A 14,502-nucleotide genomic window follows, 5' to 3' on the forward strand; every position below is an offset into this window, starting at 1 on the left:
CACATACTTCAGAAGGACTACACGCGCTAACTTCATTAGCTCCTTGAATACACTGATGAAATTAAATATACCTTTAACTACAATAAAATATTAATTTATAAAAAGTCCCCCCGTATTCTGACACGTCCCGGCTTGTGCGCATGCTTACGAGCAACCCGCGGATTGGACAGCAAGTCTGAACTTCCAACCACTTAGAACATGAGAGGGCGTGGTTTGTCCGGTTTGTCAGTAAACTTGACGCGCACTTTCCCGTTAGTTTAGCGGACGGAGCACTGCGGCGAAATGCCAAACCAGCGCATGCGCACTACTTATGTGCCCTATGGAAGCTGCAGCATTATGGCGTAAGCAGCCTACTTAGTGCACTAGAGATAAAGGAGGGATTGATTTGTAGCCCGGGGTCAGGAGTTTTTAGAATTCACGGCCCGAGACTGACCGCTCCAGAGGTACAGCTAACCTCACTCAGGTGTTTATTTTCTTCAGTTATAAATGATTTAGAACATTTAGGAGATTTAGATCAGAACTTTAATGCTAGCTCGTTTTAGCCGCTAGTCGCTGTAGAAAGAGCCTCAGCCAGCTGGCACCGGAGACCGGAAATGACTGATTTGTTGTTTGTATTTTTATAGTAAATTGAGATTAAAGTAAATATTTAATCTCTTATTGAATATAAACTAATAAAAGTGGATTCAGCTGGCTTATTAAAGAGGATAGGTGTTATAACTCTGCTATAACCCGTTATAACATCTTCATCTGATGTGCTTCAGCTCGCTGACCCCAAAATCCCCGAGTGTGTGTGTGTGTGTGTGTGTGTGTGTGTAATGATGTCACTGGTTTCCAGTGTGGTTAACGGTGTGGGATCGGAGCTGGTGTGTGTGTTGGTGTATGTGGTGTGTGTGTTGGTGTGTGGGTTTGGGGCACTCGGAGCACTGAGAGTGTCGTGGAGAAGCGGATCACACTCAGGTAATCCCACACACACGGTATCTGTATTTTTTATATGTTTTATAGTGGTGTATTAACGTGTGTGTGTGTGTGTGTGTGTTAGACACCCGTCTCTCCTCTCTCAGCTGTCTCTCTGCAGGTGTGTTTTTATCGTCCTGTCTGCTGGACATTATTCCAACTTTTCTAAAAGAAATGAGAGAGACATTCACAGAGCTCAGCGTGATCGTGAGTACCCACAATGCACCACAGCACCTACACAATACCCACAATGCATCACGGCACCTACACAATAGGTCCTGTCTCATGTCCCGTGTGTCCCCAGCTGTACTTCCCGGTGCCAGAGTTCATCATGTCTGTGGGTTTCCTGTTCCTGCTGGTGATGGAGCAGCTGCTCCTGACCCTGAGGGACGAGCGTGAGGGACAGCACGGACAGACAGATGGACGAGAGGAGAAGGAAGCCCTGTGCTCGGGGGCGGTCCGGCCGCGTCCCGATCCCTCCCTGTCCCCCCTCCGTTCGTCCATGCTGCTCCTGTCCCTCTGTCTGTTCTTCACCCTGCAGGGTTTATCGGCGGAGACGGTGCGGCCGCGTCCCCATCTCCTCCTGCGCACTGCCCTGGTCTCCTGCAGCCTGGCCGTCCTGCTCATTCACGGTCAGATGAGACGCTTCGCGGTGTCGGTCAGCATGGCAGCGCTGTCCTCGGCGTTCCCACTTGGACTCATCCTGCGGCACGCACAAACACACTGGTCCTTCCACCTGGCTCGCTCCACGCTCCAGGGGCTGAGTGTAGGGAGCTTCATCTACCTCGTCTTCATGGACGTCCTGCCCCGCGTAACGAGCGCTAACCAGAAACGTATCGCTAATGTAACACTGATCCTCACGGGGTTCAGTGTGTTCACCGCCATGCTGCTCCTCTAACACGCGCACACACACACACCCACACACACCCACACACACACTCACGGGGTTCAGTGTGTTCACCGCCGCGCTGCTCCTCTAACACCCACACACACACACACACACACACACCCACACACACACACACACACACACACACACACACACCCACCCACACACACACTCACGGGGTTCAGTGTGTTCACCGCCGCACTGCTCCTCTAACACCCACCCACACACACACCCATCCACCCACACACACACACACACTCACGGGGTTCAGTGTGTTCACCGCCGCACTGCTCCTCTAACACCCACACACACACACACACACACACACACACACACACACACCACACACACACCCATCCACCCACACACACACACACACTCACGGGGTTCAGTGTGTTCACCGCCGCACTGCTCCTCTAACACACACCCACACACACACACACACACACACACACACACTCACGGGGTTCAGTGTGTTCACTGCTGTGCTGCTCCTCTAAACATACACACACACACACACACACACACACACACAGATATCTCAGTACAATCTGTACACTACATCTTCCCTAGCAAAGTGTTGAACACTCACAGTCCAGTTACCATGACAACTGGTGATGTTCTGAATCACTATGGGATATAAATATGGACACACACACTACAAATGTCTGACCTTAGAAGTGGACAGTTGTGAGTGTAAGTGTAGATGTAGGACTTCCTGTTTGTGATGTAAACATGTTTCATTAAACTCAGATATTTTATCCACATTCCCTCTGTTCTCTCTTCTACTGAACTACACACAGGGCTCTGGATACTGCAGGGTACCTCATCTACACTACTGTACCATTAACCAGTGTGTGTGTGTACAGCTCTGGAAAAAAATAAGAGCCCACTGCCCAATCTCCAGATGTGAACCCTAAACCTCACGAATAAATGGTCACAAACCATCAAGCAAAGCTGAGCTGTTTGCTTTTTTCCCCAACAGCAGTGTGAGAAACTGGTGGAGATCATGGCGCCAGAACCCATGCAGATCGGGGTTATTCCACCAAATACTGATCTCTTAATGTTATTTACACAAAGCATTAACACAATCTGTTTACAAATTATTTACATTTTGTTTTATTTGAGTTATTAAAGCTCTGCTAATACTGCATGATCTTGGGTTATTTGATGTCATTTCCTTTAAATATACACTCTAAATAACAATAGTTATATTTTGAATTTAGGAGAAATATTATCAGCAGTTCACAAAAAATGAAACAAAACTCATCTCACCAATACATGACCCTGGAAGAAAAAAACAGAAGAAACTCATTATTAGGGCCCAAGCACCGAGGGCGCAAGGCCAGAGACCTTGCACCGTAGGTGCGGAAGCCCTATTGTTTTTAGAATTTTATATTTATTTATTTTATTTTTTTTTTTTTCAACCTTTCGGGGTATTTTGGACCCCTTAACATGCTCAAAAACTCTTGAAAATCAGCAGACAGGTTGGAATCTGCGGCCATTAGGAGGTCACCGTGGATCGGCCCTGGGCGTGGCAGACACCCGTCACAGCGCCCCCTGGAAAATCTTGCTGCATAGCTGATACACACTTACACATATCCATGTAAAACTTGGTACAGACTTAGATCTCACTGAACTGAACAACTTTCACACTGCATGTCATTAAGTCTAATCCACAGGAAGTGAGGTATTTTGAGTTGTTTGCAAAATGCACCCAAGGGAATTGATACAACCGCCACCAAACCCAGGCTAATATGATCTCAAGACATTATTATAACCGCCACCAAACCCAGGCTAATATGATCTCAAGACATTATTATAACCGCCACCAAACCCAGGCTAATATGATCTCAACACTGATCATGTAAGTTGATGAGGGATTTTTGATCTCAAACGGTTCAGCCGTGAGAAGCCCTTAAACTTATGGTGAATAAAACGAAACAGGAAGTGGCTAATAACTTCTGTGTACATTAAGTGATCTACATGAAACCTTAGGATTATGTTAAGCAGTGAAATCTGATCACACTGATATGACAACTGTGAGTCTCGGTCATAGCGCCACCAACTGGCAGCAGGAAGTGTGTCACTTTTTGAAATCTCTAATGTTTTCCCTTCCTTTCACCTGATTTGGTTGAGAATCAGTGAGAATAATGTCAGGACATGGCTGATGTGAAACTGTGAAGGAATTTGTGATATTGTGAATGATGTTGCTATGGTGAGGACATAGTAGAAAAATATTAATGTTCTTATATCTTAACAGTGGAAGGTCCTAATGTTTCAACATTTTTTACATAGAAAGAACAACGGGTTGTGAGTGATTCTGCTTAGTTTCATGATTTTGTGACACTCAAACGGCTCACAACAAATTTTTACATTAATCAGTCCATTGGCTGGACATGGTTTTGGCCTGACTCCTGCAGTACTAGACTCTGTCCACTAGAGGCTCTTATCCCGTTATTTTAATTTTTTTTTCAATATTGCTTCATTTTCACAATTCATATATACAGAGTCAACCAAAAAATGTATATACACTTCAGGAAAAGAAAAACAGTATGATGTAAATTATGTTAGTATTATATTAATATTATCATAATATTATCATAATATCATCATATAAATCAGTCTATAACGTATAGCAATAAATTTAGTAATACAATATTTATACAAATTTTTGTATAAAAAAAATTTCTTAAATCCTGAAAGGTGTATACATTTTTCTGGGCGACTCTCTCTCTCTCTCTCTCGCTATATACATATATATATATACACTATATTGCCAAAAGTATTCGCTCACCTGCCTTGACTCGTATATGAACTTAAGTGACATCCCATTCCTAATCCATAGGGTTCAATATGACGTCGGTCCACCCTTTGCAGCTATAACAGCTTCAACTCTTCTGGGAAGGCTGTCCACAAGGTTTAGGAGTGTGTTTATGGGAATTTTTGACCATTCTTCCAGAAGCGCATTTGTGAGGTCACACACTGATGTTGGACGAGAAGGTCTGGCTCTCAGTCTCCGCTCTAATTCATCCCAAAGGTGTTCTATCGGGTTGAGGTCAGGACTCTGTGCAGGCCAGTCAAGTTCATCCACACCAGACTCTGTCATCCATGTCTTTATGGACCTTGCTTTGGTCACTGGTGCACAGTCATGTTGGAAGAGGAAGGGGCCAGCTCCAAACTGTTCCCACAAAGTTGGGAGCATGGAATTGTCCAAAATGTCTTGGTATGCTGAAGCATTCAGAGTTCCTTTCACTGGAACTAAGGGGCCAAGCCCAGCTCCTGAAAAACAACCCCACACCATAATCCCCCCTCCACCAAACTTTACACTTGGCACAATGCAGTCAGACAAGTACCGTTCTCCTGGCAACCGCCAAACCCAGACTCGTCCATCAGATTGCCAGATGGAGAAGCGCGATTTGTCACTCCAGAGAACGCGTCTCCACTGCTCTAGAGTCCAGTGGCGGCGTGCTTTACACCACTGCATCCGACGCTTTGCATTGCACTTGGTGATGTATGGCTTGGATGCAGCTGCTCGGCCATGGAAACCCATTCCATGAAGCTCTCTGCGCACTGTTCTTGAGCTAATCTGAAGGCCACATGAAGTTTGGAGGTCTGTAGCGATTGACTCTGCAGAAAGTTGGCGACCTCTTCGCACTATGCGCCTCAGCATCCGCTGACCCCGCTTCGTCAGTTTACGTGGCCTACCACTTCGTGGCTGAGTTGCTGTCGTTCCCAAACACTTCCACGTTCTTATAATACAGCTGACAGTTGACTGTGGAATATTTAGGAGCGAGGAAATTTCACGACTGGATTTGTTGCACAGGTGGCATCCTATCACAGTTCCACGCTGGAATTCACTGAGCTCCTGAGAGCGACCCATTCTTTCACAAATGTTTGTAAAAACAGTCTGCATGCCTAGGTGCTTGATTTTATACACCTGTGGCCATGGAAGTGATTGGAACACCTGATTCTGATTATTTGGATGGGTGAGAGAATACTTTTGGCAATATAGTGTATATACATGTGTGTGTGTCTTAAGTTACAGAAACAGACAAAAGGTGGGTCATTAACGCAATTTGCATCACGCAGATGATATTGAGGGTTGGGAGTTTGAGTTTGTCATCACCGAGTTCAAGCTGCATGACTTTTTAGTCGCCAACTAGTCGCAGAGCGTGTGCACACGAGTGACAATCGCGCAGTGTGAATGACCGAAAACTCGATCTGACCAAATCACCGATGACTCGCCAACTCAAAGTCCTGCAGTGTGAAAGGAGCTCTGACTGAAAAACACCTCGACGATGACCTACAGCCAATAAGAGAGTGAGATACAGGGCAGCGGTCAGTTCGGGGAGGAATTTTAGACCACGATATCAGCAAGCATGGCTTCGGTTGGAGCACAACATTATAGTTTAATAGAGTTTATAGGTTTTTATCAGAAATATATCTTAAATATATTAAATATAGTTCTATCAGAATAAATAAGCTTTACAATTACATCAAACAGAAATAAAGCAGAAATATTTGCTTGACCAGCCACATCAGCAGCAGCACACTGCAAAAATATTCATTTGGTCAATTCTGCAAAACACACAATCCTTGTTCCCGCACTGACCATTTGGATCTTGAACTTTTTTGTCCATTTCCAGTCTCGTGTGAGAACTCTGATCTCATGTGTGATCTTGCATTATTTCCTTATTATTTCAGTTGTGAAATGCAGTTTAGAGAGAGTTGTTGGAGATTCTTCCTGTTGTGAAGTCATGCAGTGTGAAAGTTCCTGTCACTGATCAATGGTGCAGTATGAACACAGACTGAATGCTAACACAGATAGTACGCATCTCTGTGTGCATACACTGTAATGAGGATTATTTAAAAGCAAAGAACATCACAGGTTTTACTAGCAAACTGACGAGTAGCAAACCAAACCCACATGTTAAACAAAATAAAAAGTGTATGTTTAATTTCACTATAAGTGTAATCGCGATTAAAAAATTTAATCTATTGACAACCTTAATATATATATATATATATATATATATATATATATATATATATATATATATATATATATATATATATATATATATATATATACGTCTGTGTGTGTGTATATATGTGTGTGTATACATACATATATACAGGGGTTGGACAATGAAACTGTAACGCCTGGTTTTAGACCACAATAATTCATTAGTATTCATCAAACCACTCTGTCACCAGTCTTGCTGTGTGTATTGGTGCATTATCATCCTGATACACGGCACCGCCTTCAGGATACAATGTTTGAACCATTGGGTGCACATGGTCCTCCAGAATGGTTCGGTAGTCCTTGGCAGTGACGTGCCCATCTAGCACAAGTATTGGGCCTAGGGAATGCCATGATATTGCAGCCCAAACCATCACTGATCCACCCCCATGCTTCACTCTGGGCATGTAACAGTCTGGGTGGTACGCTTCTTTGGGGCTTCTCCACACCGTAACTCTCCCAGATGTGGGAAAGACAGTGAAGGTGGACTCATCAGAGAACAATACATGTTTCACATTGTCCACAGCCCAAGATTTTCGCTGCTGGCACCATTGAAACCGAGGTTTGGCATTGGCACGAGTGACCAAAGGTGTGGGTATAGCAGCCCGGCCATGTACACTGACCCTGTGGAGCTCCCGCCGGACAGTTTTGGTGGAAACAGGAGAGTTCAGGTGCACATTTAATTCTGCAGTGAGTTGGGCAGCTGTGGTTTTATGTTTTTTGGATACAATCCGGGTTAGCACCCGGACATCCCTTTCAGACAGCTTCCTCTTGCGTCCACAGTTACTCCTGTTGGATGTGGTCCGTCCTTCTTGGTGGTATGCTGACGTTACCCTGGATACCGTGGCTCTTGATACATCACAAAGACTTGCTGTCTTAGTCACAGATGCGCCAGCGAGACGTGCACCAACAATTTGTCCTCTTTTGAACTCTGATATGTCTCCCATAATGTTGTGTGCATTGCAATATTTTAAGCAAAACTGTGCTATTACTCTGCTAATTAAACCTTCACACTCTGCTCTTACTGGTGAAATGTGCAATCAATGAAGATTGGCCACCAGGCTGGTCAAATTTAGCCATGAAACCTCCAACACTAAATTGGCCAGTGTTTCAGTTTCATTGTCCAACCCCTGTATATATACATGTACGGTGTACTCACTTCTGTGAGATATTGTATATATGTGTATATATATATATATATATATACAGTAATACCTTGACTTAGGAGTGTAATTGGTTCTGTGTCCGAGCTCATAACTCAATTTGCTCGTATATCAAATTAAATTTCTCCATTAAAATGAAGTGAAATGCTATTAATCCGTTCCAGCCCCCCAAAAACTACACCATTTTTTGTTACGTGTTTTTAAATAAGAAAAATGTACTTTATAAATAACAAATAATGTATAAAACAGTAATAATACATAATAAAAGAAAATGTAAAGAAATAAACTGGTTTTATTTAAGTGTATTTACCTTGAAGATCAGACGAAGATGCTGGCGGAGGGGGAGGAGATTGGCGGAGGAGGGGGGCGGAGTTTTTCATTTCGTGCTCTGTCGCTTAACCTAACTTACTCACTACACACTTAATGCTACAATTAATTAAATTTAACTTACAAACTATGCTACACTTTATCGCTAAACTTAATTGCTACTTTTTTTCACTTCACTTAATCATCTTCTTCACTGACTTCTCCCTTTTTCTCCACACTTTCCTCGCTTTCCCTTGCAGGGCGTTTCAATAAAAACCTGTCCAAGGAGGTTTGTTTCTTCCTCCCTTTCAAAATGTTTGGAAAATGAGTGATGAAGTGTCTTTACACAGCACCAACGCACGACCTGGAGAGATCACCACGTGGACTGACCGCTCGCTGGGTGACCAAGTGGTGGGTGGAGTTAAGCTCGCGCGCTCGTAACTCAGATCTCGGCTCGTATCTTAAAGCAAAAAATCGACCGAGCGACGGCTCGTATCTCGGAAAACTCGTGAGTTGATTCACTCGTAAGTCAAGGTTTCACTTTATATATATATATATATATATATGTGTGTGTGTGTGTGTGTGTGTGTGTGTTATACAGTAAACACTCCCACAATAAAGAGATCAGAGAGTAAAGAAGGAGTTTATTTCCAGGTTCTTGTCTTGAACACTCAGAACACATGATAATGAAGGTGTTTGGTGTTTCTGCAGATGAGTCTCAGGTGAGTCTCAGGGGGAATCTCAGGTGAGTCTCAAGGGGAATCTCAGGTGAGTCTCAAGGGGAATCTCAGGTGAGTCTCAGGGGGAATCTCAGGTGAGTCTCAAGGGGAATCTCAGGTGAGTCTCAGGTGAGTCTCAGGGGGAATCTCAGGTGAGTCTCAGGTGTGTTTAATTACCCATCATCCTCCCTGCAGCGTTGTGACAGTTATTAAACAGCAGACTGTAATCAGTTCCTCCTGCTTTCACGAAATCCGACACCGTCTTACTGCCTCTGAAGTTCTTAGTCTCCCTGATCTGTGGAGAAACCGACAGTGTCTCTGAGTGACGAGGAAATAAATCACAACTCACTGAAGTTAAATATGATGATGGAGACTGTGGATCTAGTCCAGATGTTCTTACCCTCCAGCTGTTGCTCATGTGGCGCGCGTCCACCACCACTGTCTGAGAGGAGATCCCAAAATTGTTCCCTTTATGCACCAGCCATTTGGTCCTGTCTGCCAGAGTCACTCTGAAATCATCATACAGAGAATTTAAGAGTTTTAATCCGTCCGACCCGGGGAGATCTCCGGACACGAGACACGAACACACTCCATTACAGAGGAACAGAACACACTCCGTTACAGAGGAACAGAACACACTCCGTTACAGAGGAACAGAACACACTCCGTTACAGAGGAACAGAACACACTCCGTTACAGAGGAACAGAACACACTCCGTTACAGAGGAACAGAACACACTCCGTTACAGAGGAACAGAACACACTCCGTTACAGAGGAACAGAACACACTCCATTACAGAGGAACAGAACACACTCCATTACAGAGGAACAGAACACACTCCGTTACAGAGGAACAGAACACACTCCGTTACAGAGGAACAGAACACACTCCATTACAGAGGAACAGAACACACTCCATTACAGAGGAACAGAACATTATTGAAGATACTTTACAGAATGAAGTGATTATTTTAAACGTGTTAATAAATAAATAATAAATAAAACAATAAACTGGACCTGGGAGTAAAGGCGGTCAGTAGATGTTAGTAAATGTTATGTGGTGTTTCTGGTCCAGAGCTGGACGAGGTGGTGGTCATGTACCTGACTCCGGAGTGACTAATGATCCCGGCCTGGATTGGAAGGCCCTCCAGTGGCCGCGTCATCCGGTCAGCCGCATAAACTTTGGAGTTGTAGAGCTTCCTCAGGTCAGACGCTTTGGACAGGTCATAACTGTACGAGTTTTTATCTGATCATGAAATATAAAGACGTGCGTGTGTGTAACATCTGTAGGACATTCTGGTCACTAATTCTCTTTTTTTATACAAAAATAAATAAAACTGCTGGATTCATCTGGAAGTTGTTAGTGAGATTAGACTTCATCTACAGCAGGCGTCATGAACATGTGTAACAAAGGTGTTATAAACCTACCAGAGCCCCAGGAGCCTTCAGCGACCATCAGTGCCACAGCGAACATGAACACACCCAGAGCGTTAGTCACCATCATCTCTACCTCTGAGGAGCTGGAGCTGGTGTTAGAGCTGGAACAGGAGCTGGAACAGGAACTGGAGCTGGAACAGGAGCTGGAGCTGGAACAGGAGCTGGAGCTGGAACAGGAACTGGAGCTGGAACAGGAACTGGAGCTGGAACAGGAACTGGAGCTGGAACAGGAGCTGGTGTTAGAGCTGGAGCTGGAACAGGAACTGGAGCTGGAACAGGAACTGGAGCTGGAACAGGAGCTGGAGCTGGAACAGGAGCTGGTGTTAGAGCTGGAGCTGGAACAGGAACTGGAGCTGGAACAGGAACTGGAGCTGGAACAGGAGCTGGAGCTGGAACAGGAGCTGGTGTTAGAGCTGGAGCTGGAACAGGAGCTGGTGTTGATTAGAAGTAAGGTTCAGTGTTGTGGTGAATGCAGGACACTCTGGGTTTATATACTGAACCTGATCTGCACTAGAAAAAACATGTTACACAATACCAGAAATTCCTCCAGGGCTGTGTTCCAATCCTGACTCTAACCTTGTAAAGTCCCAGGACTCGTCCAAGAGTTTACACAGACACACACACAAACACACACACTCACACACACACTCACACACACTCACACACACACACACACACACACTCTCACACACACACACTCTCACACACACACAAACACACACACACTCAAACACACACACACACTCTCACACACTCTCTCTCACACACACACTCAAACACACACCCTCACACACACAAACACACACACAAACACCCTCACACACAAACACCCTCACACACACACACACTCACACACACACACACACTCACACACACACACACACTCTCACACTCACACACACACACACACACTCTCACACTCACACACACACACATATATATATATATATAGGGGTTGGACAATGAAACTGAAACACTGGCTAATTTAGTGTTGGAGGTTTCATGGCTAAATTTGACCAGCCTGGTGGCCAATCTTCATTGATTGCACATTCCACCAGTAAGAGCAGAGTGTGAAGGTTTAATTAGCAGAGTAATAGCACAGTTTTGCTTAAAATATTGCAATGCACACAACATTATGGGAGACATATCAGAGTTCAAAAGAGGACGTGTGAGTATATAAAATGTGAGGGGTGTACTCACATTATACTGTATATATATACAGTATCTCACAAAAGTGAGTACACCCTTCACATTTCAGCAATCACTTTATTATATGTTCTCAAGGGACAATACTATAGAAATGAAAATTGGATATATTTTAGTCAATGTGCAGCTTGTGTAGCAGTACAGATTTCCTGTCCTTTGAAAAAAACTCAACATACAGACATTATTATCTAAATAACTGACAACGAAAGTGAGTACACCCTAAGTGAACATGTCAGAGCTGTGTCCAAAGTGTGAATATTTTGTGTGAGCACCATTGTTATCTAGCACAGCCTTAATCCTCCTGGCCATGGAGTTCTCCAGAGCTGCACATGTTGTTGCTGGGATCCTCTTCCACGCCTCCATAATGATATCACAGAGCTGCTGGATGTTAGACACATGGCACTTCTCCCCCTTCTGTGTGAGGATGCCCCACAGGTGCTCAATAGGGTTCAGGTCTGGAGACATACTTGGCCACTCCATCACCTTCACCTTCCTCAGCAAGGCAGTTGTGATCTTGGCGGTGTGTTTGGGGTTGTTGGAAAACTGACATTTGGCCCAGTTTTTGAAGGGAGGGTATCATGTTCTGTTTCAGAATGTTACAGTACATGCTGGAATCCATGTTTCCCTCAATGAACCACAGCCCCCCAGTACCAGCAGCACTCATGCAGCCCCAGACCATGATGACCAACCTCTAAAGCAATGCTGGCAGCACTCATGTGTCTGTTTTTCAAAGCCAGCTTCTGCATCTGACCCACAGCATGAGAACTTTGCTGATCGGCCCTGTGAGGTCTGTTCAGAGAGGAACCTGTCTTGGAAAACCCTCTGTAATGACCCTGGCCACTGTACTGTAACTCAGTTTCAGGGTGTTACTGATCTTCTTGTAGCATAACCCATCTTTGTGGAGAGTAACAAATCTAATTCTCAAATCCTCCGAGAGTTCTTTACCATGAGGTGCCATGTTGATCATCCAGTGGTCAATATGAGTGAATTGTACTTAAAGCACCAAATTTTAAATGCTCTAATATAAGATACACACATTTGTATGGTCCTATCAAGCTGACAAACACATGAACATGATAAATAGGACCTGTGACATGGTTAAACGATGTACAGCTTTTATCACTTAGGGTGTACTCACTTTCGTTGCCAGTTATTTAGATAATAATGTCTGTTTGTTGAGTTATTTTCAGAGGACAGGAAATCTATACTGCTATACAAGCTGCACATTGACTACTCTAAAGTAGTATTGTCCTATGAGAAGATTATACTAAAATGTTTACTGAAATTAGAGGGGTGTACCCACTTTTGTGAGATACTGTATATAAATGTGTGTGTGTAAATATATATATATATAAAAATGTGTGTGTGTGTGTGTGTGTGTGTGTGTTATACAGTAAACACTCCCACAATAAAGAGATCAGAGAGTAAAGAAGGAGTTTATTTCCAGGTTCTTGTCTTGAACACTCAGAACACATGATAATGAAGGTGTTTGGTGTTTCTGCAGATGAGTCTCAGGTGAGTCTCAGGGGGAATCTCAGGTGAGTCTCAGGGGGAATCTCAGGTGAGTCTCAGGGGGAATCTCAGGTGAGTCTCAGGGGGAATCTCAGGTGAGTCTCAAGGGGAATCTCAGGTGAGTCTCAAGGGGAATCTCAGGTGAGTCTCAGGGGGAATCTCAGGTGAGTCTCAGGTGAGTCTCAGGTGTGTTTAATTACCCATCATCCTCCCTGCAGCGTTGTGACAGTTATTAAACAGCAGACTGTAATCAGTTCCTCCTGCTTTCACGAAATCCGACACCGTCTTACTGCCTCTGAAGTTCTTAGTCTCCCTGATCTGTGGAGAAACCGACAGTGTCTCTGAGTGACGAGGAAATAAATCACAACTCACTGAAGTTAAATATGATGATGGAGACTGTGGATCTAGTCCAGATGTTCTTACCCTCCAGCTGCTGCTCATGTGGCGCGCGTCCACCACCACCGTCTGAGAGGAGATCCCAAAATTGTTCCCTTTATGCACCAGCCATTTGGTCCCGTCTGCCAGAGTCACTCTGAAATCATCATACAGAGAATTTAAGAGTTTTAATCCGTCCGACCCGGGGAGATCTCCGGACACGAGACACGAACACACTCCATTACAGAGGAACAGAACACACTCCATTACAGAGGAACAGAACACACTCCATTACAGAGGAACAGAACACACTCCATTACAGAGGAACAGAACACACTCCGTTACAGAGGAACAGAACACACTCCATTACAGAGGAACAGAACACACTCCGTTACAGAGGAACAGAACACACTCCGTTACAGAGGAACAGAACACACTCCATTACAGAGGAACAGAACACACTCCGTTACAGAGGAACAGAACACACTCCATTACAGAGGAACAGAACACACTCCATTACAGAGGAACAGAACACACTCCGTTACAGAGGAACAGAACACACTCCGTTACAGAGGAACAGAACACACTCCGTTACAGAGGAACAGAACACACTCCGTTACAGAGGAACAGAACACACTCCGTTACAGAGGAACAGAACACACTCCGTTACAGAGGAACAGAACACACTCCGTTACAGAGGAACAGAACATTATTGAAGATACTTTACAGAATGAAGTGATTATTTTAAACGTGTTAATAAATAAATAATAAATAAAACAATAAACTGGACCTGGGAGTAAAGGCGGTCAGTAGATGTTAGTAAATGTTATGTGGTGTTTCTGGTCCAGAGCTGGACGAGGTGGTGGTCATGTACCTGACTCCGGAGTGACTAATGATCCCGGCCTGGATTGGAAG

At 44.3% G+C, this 14,502-nt stretch overlaps 1 protein-coding gene across 2 annotated transcripts; it reads left to right on the forward strand.

The window, feature by feature from the left end:
• The first annotated feature begins 222 nt into the window (after positions 1-222).
• Positions 223-2,799, forward strand: LOC131359525 (zinc transporter ZIP1-like). Of its 2 annotated transcripts, none has more exons than XM_058399863.1 (4): positions 223-463; positions 762-957; positions 1,040-1,161; positions 1,259-2,799. In XM_058399863.1, exons 2-4 carry the CDS (start codon positions 816-818, stop codon positions 1,850-1,852), a joined length of 858 nt encoding a protein of 285 aa, XP_058255846.1. In that variant the 5' UTR covers positions 223-463; positions 762-815; the 3' UTR covers positions 1,853-2,799. The 2 variants fall into 2 exon arrangements, with proteins under 2 accessions (XP_058255846.1, XP_058256562.1); XM_058400579.1 differs by having other exon boundaries at positions 223-443.
• Positions 2,800-14,502: the final 11,703 nt, after the last annotated feature.

The sequence above is a fragment of the Hemibagrus wyckioides genome, linkage group LG01 (genome assembly GCF_019097595.1).
Source record: "Hemibagrus wyckioides isolate EC202008001 linkage group LG01, SWU_Hwy_1.0, whole genome shotgun sequence".
Taxonomy (NCBI): domain Eukaryota; kingdom Metazoa; phylum Chordata; class Actinopteri; order Siluriformes; family Bagridae; genus Hemibagrus; species Hemibagrus wyckioides.

Excerpts from the sequence above, each read along its gene's own strand:
- LOC131359525 (XM_058399863.1), top strand. The coding sequence starts at position 816 with ATGATGTCACTGGTTTCCAGTGTGGTTAACGGTGTGGGATCGGAGCTG. Across the intron at positions 958-1,039 it reads GAGAAGCGGATCACACTCAG|ACACCCGTCTCTCCTCTCTC; the intron begins GTAATCCCACAC and ends TGTGTGTGTTAG. Across the intron at positions 1,162-1,258 it reads TCACAGAGCTCAGCGTGATC|CTGTACTTCCCGGTGCCAGA; the intron begins GTGAGTACCCAC and ends GTGTGTCCCCAG.